Raw genomic sequence first — 12,499 nt, forward strand, 5'->3', positions numbered from 1 at the left:
CATGGCGGCCTCCGCCAGGAAGGCGAGCGGGACTGGGGCTCTGCAGCCCAGGGCCCAGAAAGGCCGGGTGAGGCGGGCCGTGCGCATCTCCAGCCTGGTGGCCCAGGAGGTAGGTGACCCCCAGCCCCTCCCTCTCCCTTCCAGGCTGGGCACTGACTCAGGATGTAGCCCAGAGGAGCGACTCTGGCTCCAGGCAGGAGAGAGCTGCTGAGAAGCAGGCCAGTTTGGGGAGCCAGAGGGTCCGCAGCCCTGCTCATCCCACTCCTGGCTCCAGGTCGCTCTTCCCCAGGCCTGCTGGGCCTGGAGGACAGTATTTTTCTCGCCAGGACTTTCCTCTCTGAGGGCCTCCATGGCCCACACACTTCTAGCTCAAAATGCTCCGGGAGGGGAGGAAGAGTAGGAATCAAATGGGTGCCCAGAGAGGATGGCAGGACGGAGGAGAGGAGCCTGCCTCCCCCTCCCACCACACCTCCCGCAGTGGGCAGTGGCCAGGCCTGGCCTGGAAGCCATCGGCTCCACTGCTCCTCTTCTCCACGTGCTGGGGGTGGGCCAGTGAGGGAGGCGCGGTCCAGGCTTCAGTGGTCCAGGCTTCAGTGGTCCAGGCTTTGGGGCTGGAGTCTGAAGAGGGTGGGGTCAGAGGACAATGGATGCGGTGAGGGTAGCTGAACTCTGAGGCACCTGGCTCACCTGGGACAGCCTGAGCTGCCCCAGGTCCCCTAGGCTGATGACTCTGTAGGTACCTTCTGGGAGCCACCTTTCCATCCCATGTCAGAGAGACTGGAGCAAGCTGGGGAGGGCGGCAGAGGGGGTGTTGGAGGTGAGTCTGAGGATCCCACCGCTGCCACCACCACCTGGCAACACTCTCTGCCTTGGCTCATGTGCTCCTCCCAGCTCCGGGACAGGTATGGGGAGACTCCTTCCCACCCACAGGTGAGGATCCAGGATTTGGCTTAAGTGGGCTTCGGTGTTCTGTGGGTCAAAGGAGGTTACACACCCGGCCCAAGGCCACACAGTACACTGGTGGTTGCAGAGCTGGGCCTGGCTCCCATGAGATGAGGTCTGCAGGTCTAGGTCTTGTGTCCAGGCTTGTCCCTTGAGTGTGTGTGTGTGCGTTAGGGTGGTGGTGGTCCTGCTGTGGGCAGACCTCAGGGACCGGATCTCTGTTATCAGGCGTGGTTTTGCCTCTCAGGCATTGGAGGACACCCATGGCAGGGGAGGGGAGGCAGTTACCTTATACTGTCCCTTGTCTGCAGGGGCCCTGGTCAGTTCCTTTTTCCCAATCCCCACCAGACCCTGGAAAGGCCACTGCCCCATGCTCTCTGCCTTAGGGAGCAGGCAGCTTGGGCTGAAGGCAGGGCAGAGTGAGGACCTGGAAGCCACACGCTCCCTCCCCTGCCCTAGGCCCCAGCTGCTCCTTCCACCCATCATGTGCCTTTGGAGCCCTGTGGCCAGCCCAGGGTGGACCAACCCCTAACTATTGCCTGTCTGAACTTCCAGTTACTTCTTCTAAGGCGATGTTCTCCAAACAGTCCCTTTGGTGAGGGGGGGCCCAGGGGATTCCCAGCTTGAATGTGAGTAGGACTCTTTGAGGCTCCACCCACCATGGCCCTCCCCAGCCCAGAGGCCTGAGGACAGAGTGGGGTGGGGGTGGGGGGGGAGGGACTCTGGCACTCAGTGCTACAGCAGCAGGGCCGGAAACCTTGGCTCTCAGGGTGGGCCAGGCCGGGAGAGCTTGGGGAGGGGCTCCTGGGTTGAGTCATATGTCTGTGAGAGGATTCTCAGGGGCGGGGGGGGGGGGGGGGGGCCATAGGGAGACGCACAGAGGCTCCTGGGACAGGGGGAAGCTGGCCTCAGCTCTTCCTAGTTTGGCTTGGGGAGAAAGCGTGGCGTGCCTACTGCGACCTGGTCTGGGTGGCCAGCTGCCTCTGCCTGATATTGTGGGGCAGGATGTGAAGGTGAGCCTCTGCTGGCTGTCTGCGTCACTTCTGGACGTCTGCCCGTGAGCATGTCCCTCTGTGTACGTGTAGGCACGTCTCTGCTGGGTGAGGTCTTCTGCGTGCCTTTGTGGGAGTGTGAGAGGGCTGCCCTGGGCCAGGCGAGAGGGGGCTGCAGGAGCAGGGGTGGGGTGTTTTAGTCTCTCTCCCCTTGGGGCCAAGGGGCCTGAGTCTGGATGGCTGGTATCCTTGGGCCAGTGGCATGGACGGAGGCCATGGTGTGTGTGTGGGTGTATGTGTGTGTGGGGCTGTTGGGGAGATGTGGGCAAGATCGAATGATGGGAGTCCCACCCCCAGGCAGGGGTCTGTGTTGCTGGTGGGAGCCATTCTGGGCGTTACTGCATGGTGCCCTGGACTTGGAGCCAGCTATGGGGAACTGGAGTGCCCAGATTGAGGGGTGGTCAGTGGCTGTGGCCACTTGGCCGAGGGGCGGGCATTCTGATCAAAACATTTTGGCCTCCCTCCTTACTCTGCTTGGCCTCTTGTCTGGAGGCTCCAAACAGAGATGTCACCTGCTCCCACCCTGGAGGTCCCATGGCCTGTCCTCCCCTCTCCTGACTCCAGTTGGACACCACCCCCTCACCGCCACCTTCCCTGCCTGTCCAGGTCCTGTCCCTGGGGGCGGACGTGCTGCCCGAGTACAAGCTGCAGGCGCCGCGCATCCACCGCTGGACCATCCTGCACTACAGCCCCTTCAAGGCCGTGTGGGACTGGCTCATCCTGCTGCTGGTCATCTACACGGCCGTATTCACACCCTACTCAGCCGCCTTCCTGCTGAAGGAGACGGAGGAGGGCCCGGTGGCCCCCGACTGTGGCTACGCCTGCCAGCCCCTGGCCGTGGTGGACCTCATTGTGGACATCATGTTCATCGTGGACATCCTCATCAACTTCCGGACCACCTACGTCAATGCCAACGAGGAGGTGGTCAGCCACCCGGGCCGCATCGCCGTCCACTACTTCAAGGGCTGGTTCCTCATTGACATGGTGGCCGCCATCCCCTTCGACCTGCTCATCTTTGGCTCTGGCTCGGAGGAGGTGGGTTGGTAGGGAGGCCGGGGGAGGGGAGGAGAGCAGAGGCCTCTGGAGGGTGTGGGAGAAGGGTGAGGAGGTGGTAGGGTGGAGGGGTGGCTAGAAAGAGGGCTGCAGGGGCCTGGAGGCCGCCCCAGCTGGCTCATGCCAGTCCCTGTCTACCCCAGCCACTCGACAGGTGCAGAGGTCCAGAGGGGGAGCTTTTTTCTCATTTGTCTATCCAAAAAGGCCACTTCTTCTAATTCACAGAAAAGTGCCCTGGGCGCCAGTGGGACCTCTGGCCAGGCACCTTAGGGTGGGTGCTGCACCTTTCCAAGCCTCAGTTTCCTCATTCTCACCATGGGAGCCATGAACCCTTTGTCCCAAAGCCAAGCCAAGATTAGCAGGACACTGTGCAGGGCTCAGTGGGAGGTGCTTCAATTATTAGGAGGAAGTTCTGGGAGGAAGTCTTTGGGGACCTTTCCTCTGATGTTCCCCGAGGGCTTCGGTGCCTCCACTTTCCATTGGCCCCACGTGGACTATCTCTTCCCACCCCAGCTCATCGGGCTGCTGAAGACGGCGCGGCTGCTGCGGCTGGTGCGCGTGGCCCGGAAGCTGGACCGCTACTCGGAGTACGGGGCAGCCGTGCTCTTCCTGCTCATGTGCACCTTCGCGCTCATCGCGCACTGGCTGGCCTGCATCTGGTACGCCATCGGCAACATGGAGCAGCCGCATATGGACTCCCGCATTGGCTGGCTGCACAACCTGGGTGACCAAATTGGCAAGCCCTACAACAGCAGCGGCCTGGGCGGCCCCTCCATCAAGGACAAGTACGTCACGGCCCTCTACTTCACCTTCAGCAGCCTCACCAGCGTGGGCTTTGGCAACGTCTCCCCCAACACCAACTCAGAGAAGATCTTCTCCATCTGCGTCATGCTCATCGGCTGTGAGTGTGCGCTGGGTGTGGGAAGAGCCCCAGGTGGAGGAAAGGGTAGATGCTGGAGGGGCCAACTAGGGCCCTGGGACTTGGAGACTCCAGGGCCACTATCACGGTGTGTTTGGGGGCTGGGACACTGGGGTAAGGGCACAGACAGAGCCCAAGGGCATGCAGGCCTGGGCTTCTGTGTTTGTGACTCTTGCGTGTACGCTCACATGCATGTGTCCTTGACTGGTGCAGGGGCGGGCAGGTTCCTTGGATGCTGACAGCCCCACTCACCCCCGCCCCCAGCCCTCATGTACGCCAGCATCTTTGGCAACGTGTCGGCCATCATCCAGCGGCTGTACTCGGGTACAGCCCGCTACCACACGCAGATGCTCCGGGTGCGTGAGTTCATCCGCTTCCACCAGATCCCCAACCCGCTGCGCCAGCGCCTTGAGGAGTACTTCCAGCACGCCTGGTCCTACACCAACGGCATCGACATGAACGCGGTGAGGCCCCTGGCTTGTAGAAGGCTGGCTGGTTGGCTGAAGGGAGCGGCGGAGTGGCGGTGGGAACGCCTCTAGGTGCCGTAATCACACCTCACATCCTATGTTCAGGTGGTCACGGTTAGTGCTTAGAAAGCCCCTGAGAAGTGGTCACCCTCCTTTTGCCCTTGGAGCTCATTTACTGGGAGAGCTCTCACTTTGGGGCAGGCGGCGACCAGCTCTTGCATGAAGGCCATTATGGTTAATCCTTGCAACAGCCTTGCCCGGAACTGCTCTCCCACTGAACACATGAGCAAATGGGGGCCTCGGGCAATGAGGTGGGTCCCCAAGGGTGCCTAGCTAGAAAGAGTGGAGCTGGAATTGGCACCCACAACCTTCCCCCCAAACTGGACCCTGATGCTCCTCCCTGGATCTCTGGGTGGGGGTGGGGTGGGGGTCCCAGGGTGCCGCGCTGAGCTGGCCCTGTCCCCAGGTGCTGAAGGGCTTCCCGGAGTGCCTGCAGGCCGACATCTGCCTGCACCTGAACCGCTCGCTGCTGCAGCACTGCAAGCCCTTCCGCGGGGCCACCAAGGGCTGCCTGCGGGCCCTGGCCATGAAGTTCAAGACGACACATGCGCCACCAGGGGACACGCTGGTGCACGCGGGGGACCTGCTCACTGCCCTCTATTTCATCTCCCGGGGCTCCATCGAGATCTTGCGGGGTGACATCGTCGTGGCCATCCTGGGTACGGTGGGGACTGGGCGCCAGGCCCGAGTGTCGGCCAAGGCCTGGAGAGGTCTGAGCCCTTTGAGGACACAGGTGTGGGGTCTGTGGACCAGGGACGGCTAACAGGGACCTTGAGCTCCTTTAATTCACCCAAGCTCAGGCCCAAGGGGGCAGCAGAGAGGAGCCCCCCAGGGGGTAGGGGTGCTGAACTCTGAGGGTCCCCAGACTTGGTTTCCCTTCAGGAGCTCCCCACAGGCAGCGACCCCTGGCTTCCTTAGAGTAGCAGCAAAGCCTGCTCCAAGGTGGGCAGTGGAGGGAGGTTATGCATCTGATTTTACTAAGGAAATGTACTAAGTCTCTGCAGCCTCATGTTATACAACCAGGCCCAGCACAGTCTGCAAACAAAGGGAGTCCTGCCCCTCTTCCCCTCTCGCCCCTTCCTGGGCACCTGCCCACCCGGGCGGTGTGCCTGGGCAGGGGACCTCCTGCCTTCTTCCTGTTCTTTCCTTGTCACCGAGGGCCACTTTAGATTTTTAGTTCACAAACACCCCCAAACAGAACCAAAACCAGTTTCTCTACACAACACTCAGCCTTACTAGGTATTTGCTGTGCGAAGCTATGCTGGCCTGTCTTTCAGTAAACAAAATATGGGCCTCGAGTCCCTACTGTGTTCTGATCTGTAGTCTGAATAATGCTTATGAGGGTGTGGTGACTGGCCAGGGGAGGTTTGGAACATGGGTTTCAGGGGGAGAAGTGGAGTAAGAATCTAAGGAAACCTGGGTTGTGGGCACAGCGAGGCTTCCAACTGGTCCTGCTGGCTGGTTCCTGGTGTTGCGAGGCCCAGAGCCGAGACAGGGAGAGCCGGACTCCTGCCTTCACCCCACCAGGCACTGCTGGGAGCTGAGGGAGGAGGGGGCTGGCTGGTAGGTCTCTGGCTCTGTGGGTGGGGGCTAGGTGTGGACAATGGGTGAGCATTCGGGAAGACAGGTGCTGCTGTCTGGCTGCTGCCCGGGGCTGAGTCCCCCTCTCCATGGCCTCCAGGGAAGAACGACATTTTCGGAGAGCCTCTGAACCTCTACGCGAGGCCTGGCAAGTCCAACGGGGACGTGCGGGCCCTCACCTACTGCGACCTGCACAAGATCCATCGGGACGACCTGCTGGAGGTGCTGGACATGTACCCCGAGTTCTCCGACCACTTCTGGTCCAGCCTGGAGATCACATTCAACCTGCGAGACGTGAGTGGGCTGCCCCTGCAGGCTGCGCCCTAGTGGGCTGCCCTTAAGCTGCCTGCCCTCCTGGGCCTGCTTCCCTGCCTGTCAAATGGTACAGAGTCTGACCAGGATGTGAAAACTCCGCCTCCGCCCTTGTCCTGAGGCAGAGGTCAGGGCAGTGCCCTCCCCCCCCATCTCCGTTAATGAGGGGTTTGAGCCTGACCCCGGGCAGGGTGGGTGGCGTGGAAGGGCCCTGACACCTGCCTTGGTTCCAGACCAACATGATCCCCGGCTCTCCCGGCAGCGCGGAGCTGGAGGGTGGCTTCAACCGGCAACGCAAGCGCAAGCTGTCTTTCCGCAGGCGCACCGACAAGGGTGAGGCGGGGGAGGGGCAGGCGGGTCCTGTTGAGGAGGGGACAGGGTGGAGGGAGGGAGGTGTGGGCAGGGTCCAGGCAGGCGGATGGAGGGCAGAGGGTGGGGTCCAGGTGACAAGGAGGAGGGCAGAGCTCGGGGTCCAGTAGTATCGCTCTGTCCTGTCTCCATGCCTCTACCTTCAGTGCTCCCTACTCCTCACCTTAACTGTCCAAACTTAGCCCGTCTTTTCAGGCCACTTGAACTGTCACCTCCTCCAGGAAGCCCTCTGCCCTCACAGCAGGGGCGCGCCTGAGCTTCTTTGGTCCTCCCAGGGCTGGTGTCTGGGTGGATGCTGCCTTGAACTGATGAGGGGACAAGAGACAGGACAAAGGAGAACAAGGGGGCAGGACCTGGGCTGAGGGCCCGGGAACCCAGAGGGGCCCGTCCAGCGTTGCTGCTGCCCATCTTAGGCAGCCAGTGGCTGGAGAGGACCTGGGCCTGTTGCCAGGGGAAGACACCCCAGGGTGGCCTGCCACAGCCCTCTTCCGGGCCTGCTCTGGTTCCCTCTCTCCCCTTTCCTGCCTCTCCACTCTGATTTCCTCCATGCCTCCTGCCCTCTCTGAGGCCCGTTCTCTGTTTCTGACAGACCCGGAGCAGCCAGGGGAGGTGTCGGCCTTGGGGCCAGGCCGGGTGGGGGCAGCGCCTAGTGGCCGGGGCCGGCCAGGGGGGGCCATGGGGGGAGAGCCCATCCAGTGGCCCCTCCAGCCCTGAGAGCAGTGACGACGAAGGCCCAGGCCGCAGCTCCAGCCCCCTCCGCCTGGTGCCCTTCTCCAGCCCCAGGCCCCCTGGAGAGCTGCCGGGTGGGGAGCCCCTGACTGAGGACTGTGAGAAGAGCAGTGACACTTGTAACCCACTGTCAGGTAGGGCGAGGGCTGAGAGGGGAAGGCGGGGCGTGGTGTCTGTCCTGGCTTCCCTCACCCAGCTTTCTGGCTCCAGGGGCCTTCTCAGGAGTGTCCAACATCTTCAGCTTCTGGGGGGACAGTCGGGGCCGCCAGTACCAGGAGCTGCCTCGATGCCCCGCCCCCGCCCCCGCCCCAAGCCTCCTCAACATCCCTCTTTCCAGCCCCGGCCGGCGGTCCCGGGGTGACGTGGAGAGCAGGCTGGATGCCCTCCAGAGGCAGCTCAACAGGTGAGGGCAGCCCCTGGGGTCCAGTTGAGCGCCAGCTGTGTGTTGGGGATCTGTGAGTTGTGTGGTGCGGGATATTGCAGTGTGATCTCTGGGTTCCTGGCTGTATTGTATGGAGACTGGAGAGTGTGCTCTGTCCAGGCCTGCCTGAGTGTCCCATTCAGAGCTGAGCCCATTCAGAGCTGAGCCAGGGACTGACATACCTGGGGTTGACCAGCTGGCCCATCAAGAGTGTCTCAAAGTCACAGCTACTGATGTCTCCGCTTCCCCGAGACCCAGAGCATCCTCCTTCTTGCCCCAGGCTGGAGACCCGGCTCAGTGCAGACATGGCCACCATCCTGCAGCTGCTACAGAGGCAGATGACGCTGGTCCCGCCCACCTACAGTGCTGTGACCACCCCCCGGCCCCGGCCCCACCTCTACCTGCCCCCTGCTGCCTGTCAGCCCCATTCCCACCCTCACCCAGTACTCCCTTTCTCAGGTGAGTTCCAAACCCCCTTCTGCCATGGCACCACAGCCCTGCCTTTTCTGAGCCAGTGCCACCCTAACCTGCTTTGCTGCCCTTTCTGCTTAGCCGTGGGCCCCAGCCTCTCCCAGACTGTGCTCCTAAAGGAGGGCAGCCCCAGGAGCTGTGGGCACAGGGCAAAGCAGCAGAGCCCCCAAACCAAGGTCCCCAGGCAGCTGGGCAGAGGCACGAGCAGGCTGAGTGGTGTGGGCTCCCCTATGCCACTGGAGGGCCCGATCTGCTCATGATGCCTGTGTCGTGACCATAAGTGGTCTTCAGGGGATACTAATTGACCCCATGGCCTGGTAGTCAGTGCTGAGTGCCAGTGAGCCCTTGGGACAGGGTCCCAGGTCTCTCGTGTGAAGGGCACCCCTAGACCTGACTGTTGGAGCCAGTGGCTGTCACACTGGCTGCCTTGCAGGGTTGTCCTGAGGGCTTTGGCTAGTTCCTAGGGTAGCTTTCTGGCCCCATTTTCCTCCTTCTGCTGGAGATGGGCCTCTGTTGCCCTTTGTCCTCTCCTGAATGGCCTCCTAACTGGATCTGCCCCTTCTTCTGGCATTTGACGCCCCCCCCCCGCCCCCCCCCCCCGCCCCCCCCCCGCCCATGCTGCTGCTGCCAGCTCCTGTTTTCAGACACAGGGCCCATGCCAGCAAATGTGCCAGTCTCCCTTCACAGCCTCCCCCGCAGACCTCACACAGACTCGTCAGCACCCGAAAACCCCTCTGCTGGCCCTGTATGCTCCCTGGCCTTCGCATTTGGTCCCTGAGTTCTTTCTAGATTGGAGGAAGCAACCTTGTTTCTCTTTCTGTCCCAGCTTCTGTCCCAACTCAGGGCCCTTTGTCCTGGGTTGGTTTGGATTCAGCTGCCCCGTTCCTGGGGAGTAGCTGTGGCCTTGAGTTCTCCCCTATCAGGGAAGCTCCCACAGCTCCCAGCTGCCCGGTTTGGCTCTTGCCCACTGACAGTACATTGATCTACCTCCATCCTCAGAGCCTCCCTTGTGGTCCTTGTCCTGTGCTGCGCTGTCTGCCTTGGCCCTTCAACGTGTCCTCTCCAACCCCTTTCTGTCTTCCTGTCCTCTGCCCCCAGATTCTCCCGACCCTCTCCAAACTCTGACCTCCTCTCTACCCACATGACTGCATCTCCACCCCCTCCCCTTCTGAGGGCTCCTTGCCTCTTACACTCTCTGTTCTTTGCAGGTTTCCCAGTTCATGGTGTGTGAGGAGCTCCCCCCGGGGGGCCCAGAGCTCCCTCAAGATGGCCCTACTCGACGCCTCTCCCTGCCGGGCCAGCTGGGCGCCCTCACCTCCCAGCCCTTGCACAGACACGGCTCAGACCCAGGCAGTTAGTGGGGCGGCCCGGTGTGGACACGTGGCTCACCTCGGGTTCAGCACACGGCCTGGGCCCCTCCCCTCGGAGGCCCTGCCCAGGAGGCCCTGGCCACGAAGGGGAGAGGAACTCAAAGGGGAGAGGAACTCAAGGCACAGCCCCTCCCCAGCTCTTGGGACCATCTCCTCCTGCAGTGGGAGGGGCAGGGGCAAGGCTGGGCAGTGGACGGGGGTCTGTGGTCCCCCCACTGCTCTGGGGGCAGTAGCTGGTCTAACTGCCTGGTGACACCCCGCCCTAGGCCTTAGGCACTCAAGGACTTTTCTGCTATTTACTGCTCTTATTGTTAAGGATAATAATTAAGGATCATATGAATAATTAATGAAGATGCTGATGACTATGAATAATAAATAATTATCCTGAATTGACTCCAGTGGTGCTGGGAGGGCGTGGCATCAGCATACAGTAGCCTGTGTTCACGTTCACATGTGTCCGTGCGTACCAGACTCTGCAGGAATGCATGTGCAGGGCCTGCGGGGGCTGCCTCGCTGAGTGTGGTGTATGCGTGGTGGCGGGTATCCCTGGGGCTGACACAGGTCACTACCAGGGTTTCCTGCCTCTGTGGGGCCCTGGGTTCAGGGAAGCAAAGAACCACCTGAGCTGTTTGAATGTAGAAGCAGCCCTGATGGGAGGCAGTCCTGATGGGATGTAGTCCTGATGGGAGGCAGTCCTGATGGGATGCAGTCCTGATGGGATGCAGTCCTGATGGGAAGCAGTCTTGATGGGATGTAGTCCTGATGGGATGCAGTCCTGATGGGAGGCAGTCCTGATGGGATGTAGTCCTGATGGGATGCAGTCCTGATGGGAGGCAGTCCTGATGGGAGGCAGTCCTGATGGGATGTAGTCCTGATGGGATGTAGTCCTGATGGGCTGTAGTCCTGATGGGAGGCAGTCCTGATGGGATGTAGTCCTGATGGGCTGTAGTCCTGATGGGAGGCAGTCCTGATGGGAGGCAGTCCTGATGGGATGTAGTCCTGATGGGATGTAGTCCTGATGGGAGGCAGTCCTGATGGGATGCAGTCCTGATGGGAGGCAGTCCTGATGGGATGTAGTCTTGATGGGATGTAGTCCTGATGGGAGGCAGTCCTGATGGGATGTAGTCCTGATGGGAGGCAGTCCTGATGGGAGGCAGTCCTGATGGGAGGCAGTCCTGATGGGATGTAGTCCTGATGGGAGGCAGTCCTGATGGGATGTAGTCCTGATGGGAAGCAGTCCTGATGGGAGGCAGTCCTGATGGGAGGCAGTCCTGATGGGATATAGTCCTGATGGGAGGCAGTCCTGATGGGATGCAGTCCTGATGGGATGCAGTCCTGATGGGAAGCAGTCCTGATGGGATGTAGTCCTGATGGGATGTAGTCCTGATGGGCTGTAGTCCTGATGGAAGGCAGTCCTGATGGGATGTAGTCCTGATGGGATGTAGTCCTGATGGGAAGCAGTCCTGATGGGAGGCAGTCCTGATGGGAGGCAGTCCTGATGGGAGGCAGTCCTGATGGGAAGCAGTCCTGATGGGAGGCAGTCCTGATGGGAAGCAGTCCTGATGGGATGTAGTCCTGATGGGAGGCAGTCCTGATGGGAAGCAGTCCTGATGGGAGGCAGTCCTGATGGGATGTAGTCCTGATGGGATGTAGTCCTGATGGGATGTAGTCCTGATGGGAGGCAGTCCTGATGGGAAGCAGTCCTGATGGGATGTAGTCCTGATGGGAGGCAGTCCTGATGGGAAGCAGTCCTGATGGGAGGCAGTCCTGATGGGAGGCAGTCCTGATGGGATGTAGTCCTGATGGGATGTAGTCCTGATGGGATGTAGTCCTGATGGGATGTAGTCCTGATGGGAAGTAGTCCTGATGGGATGTAGTCCTGATGGGAGGCAGTCCTGATGGGAGGCAGACCTGATGGGATGCAGGCTGGGGTCCAGCCCCTCCAGGTCATGTTGCTTTGCTGCCTGGTACTGGTTCTCAAAGCCCTTCCCACACTGACCACTAATGCAGCCATGCTCTTATTTCCTACACAGTTCATAAACCCAGTCATGCTGACTGTAACCTGCAGCTGGATTTGGCCTAAGTCTTGGCCCATGACCCCCAGTGGTTCTCAACCTTCCTAATGCTGCGACCCTTTAATACAGTTCCTCATGTTGTGGTGACCCCCAACCATAAAATTATTTGTGTTGCTATTTCATAACTGTAATTTTGCTATTGTATGAATCGTAATGTAAATATCTGATATGTAGGATGTATTTTTATTGTTCGCGACCCACAGGTTGAGAACCGCTGCTTAAACCCTCAACTTGGCCTTATGTTGACCTTAACCCAGATTCTCATGGACCTTATATATGCCAACCCCGCTCTTGGCACACTGGATTCCTAGCCCTGACTAGAGCTTCCCTGGTGTCTGGCTGCAGGTGGGCTCACCTGTGATCATTGATCACAGATGAGCTGCTGAAAGAGGGTGGCTCATTCCCATTATTGGGGTAACAATTCAGAACACGTTCTGGGCTAATGAAGGGTGGTGCCCTCACGTGTACGCAAGTGTGGGTGGGCAGGTGCGTGTGGGCTGCTGGCCCCGAAAGGACACCCAGTCTCCCTGAGGAGCAAGTGCATTAGTCAGCTCTGCTGGTGGGCGAAGGTGCTACCAAAGGACTCCAGAGCCCACCTAGTCCCTTGACCCTGTGAGGTGACTCTGTTAACCTTGATTAAAAGTCAAACTCGGCCATGTCAGTGCCAGGGATGGGGGG

The 12,499-nt window shown here is 60.5% G+C and overlaps 1 protein-coding gene across 1 annotated transcript in view; it reads left to right on the forward strand.

Annotated features, from left to right (window-relative positions):
• The window catches only part of KCNH2 (potassium voltage-gated channel subfamily H member 2), a 32,800-nt gene extending 22,665 nt beyond the window's left edge, over positions 1-10,135 (forward strand). The window contains 12 exon segments of the mRNA XM_070423667.1: positions 2,601-3,029; positions 3,561-3,948; positions 4,231-4,430; positions 4,900-5,152; positions 6,175-6,368; positions 6,620-6,719; positions 7,345-7,421; positions 7,423-7,618; positions 7,695-7,887; positions 8,186-8,282; positions 8,284-8,364; positions 9,585-10,135. Coding sequence (XP_070279768.1) covers positions 2,601-3,029; positions 3,561-3,948; positions 4,231-4,430; positions 4,900-5,152; positions 6,175-6,368; positions 6,620-6,719; positions 7,345-7,421; positions 7,423-7,618; positions 7,695-7,887; positions 8,186-8,282; positions 8,284-8,364; positions 9,585-9,734 — 2,358 coding nt within the window. The 3' untranslated portion in view covers positions 9,735-10,135.
• The last annotated feature ends 2,364 nt before the right edge of the window (positions 10,136-12,499 follow it).

This window comes from Myotis yumanensis, unplaced genomic scaffold (assembly GCF_028538775.1).
Source record: "Myotis yumanensis isolate MYYU_CA2020_CCGP unplaced genomic scaffold, mMyoYum1.0.hap1 SCAF_9, whole genome shotgun sequence".
Lineage (NCBI taxonomy): Eukaryota > Metazoa > Chordata > Mammalia > Chiroptera > Vespertilionidae > Myotis > Myotis yumanensis.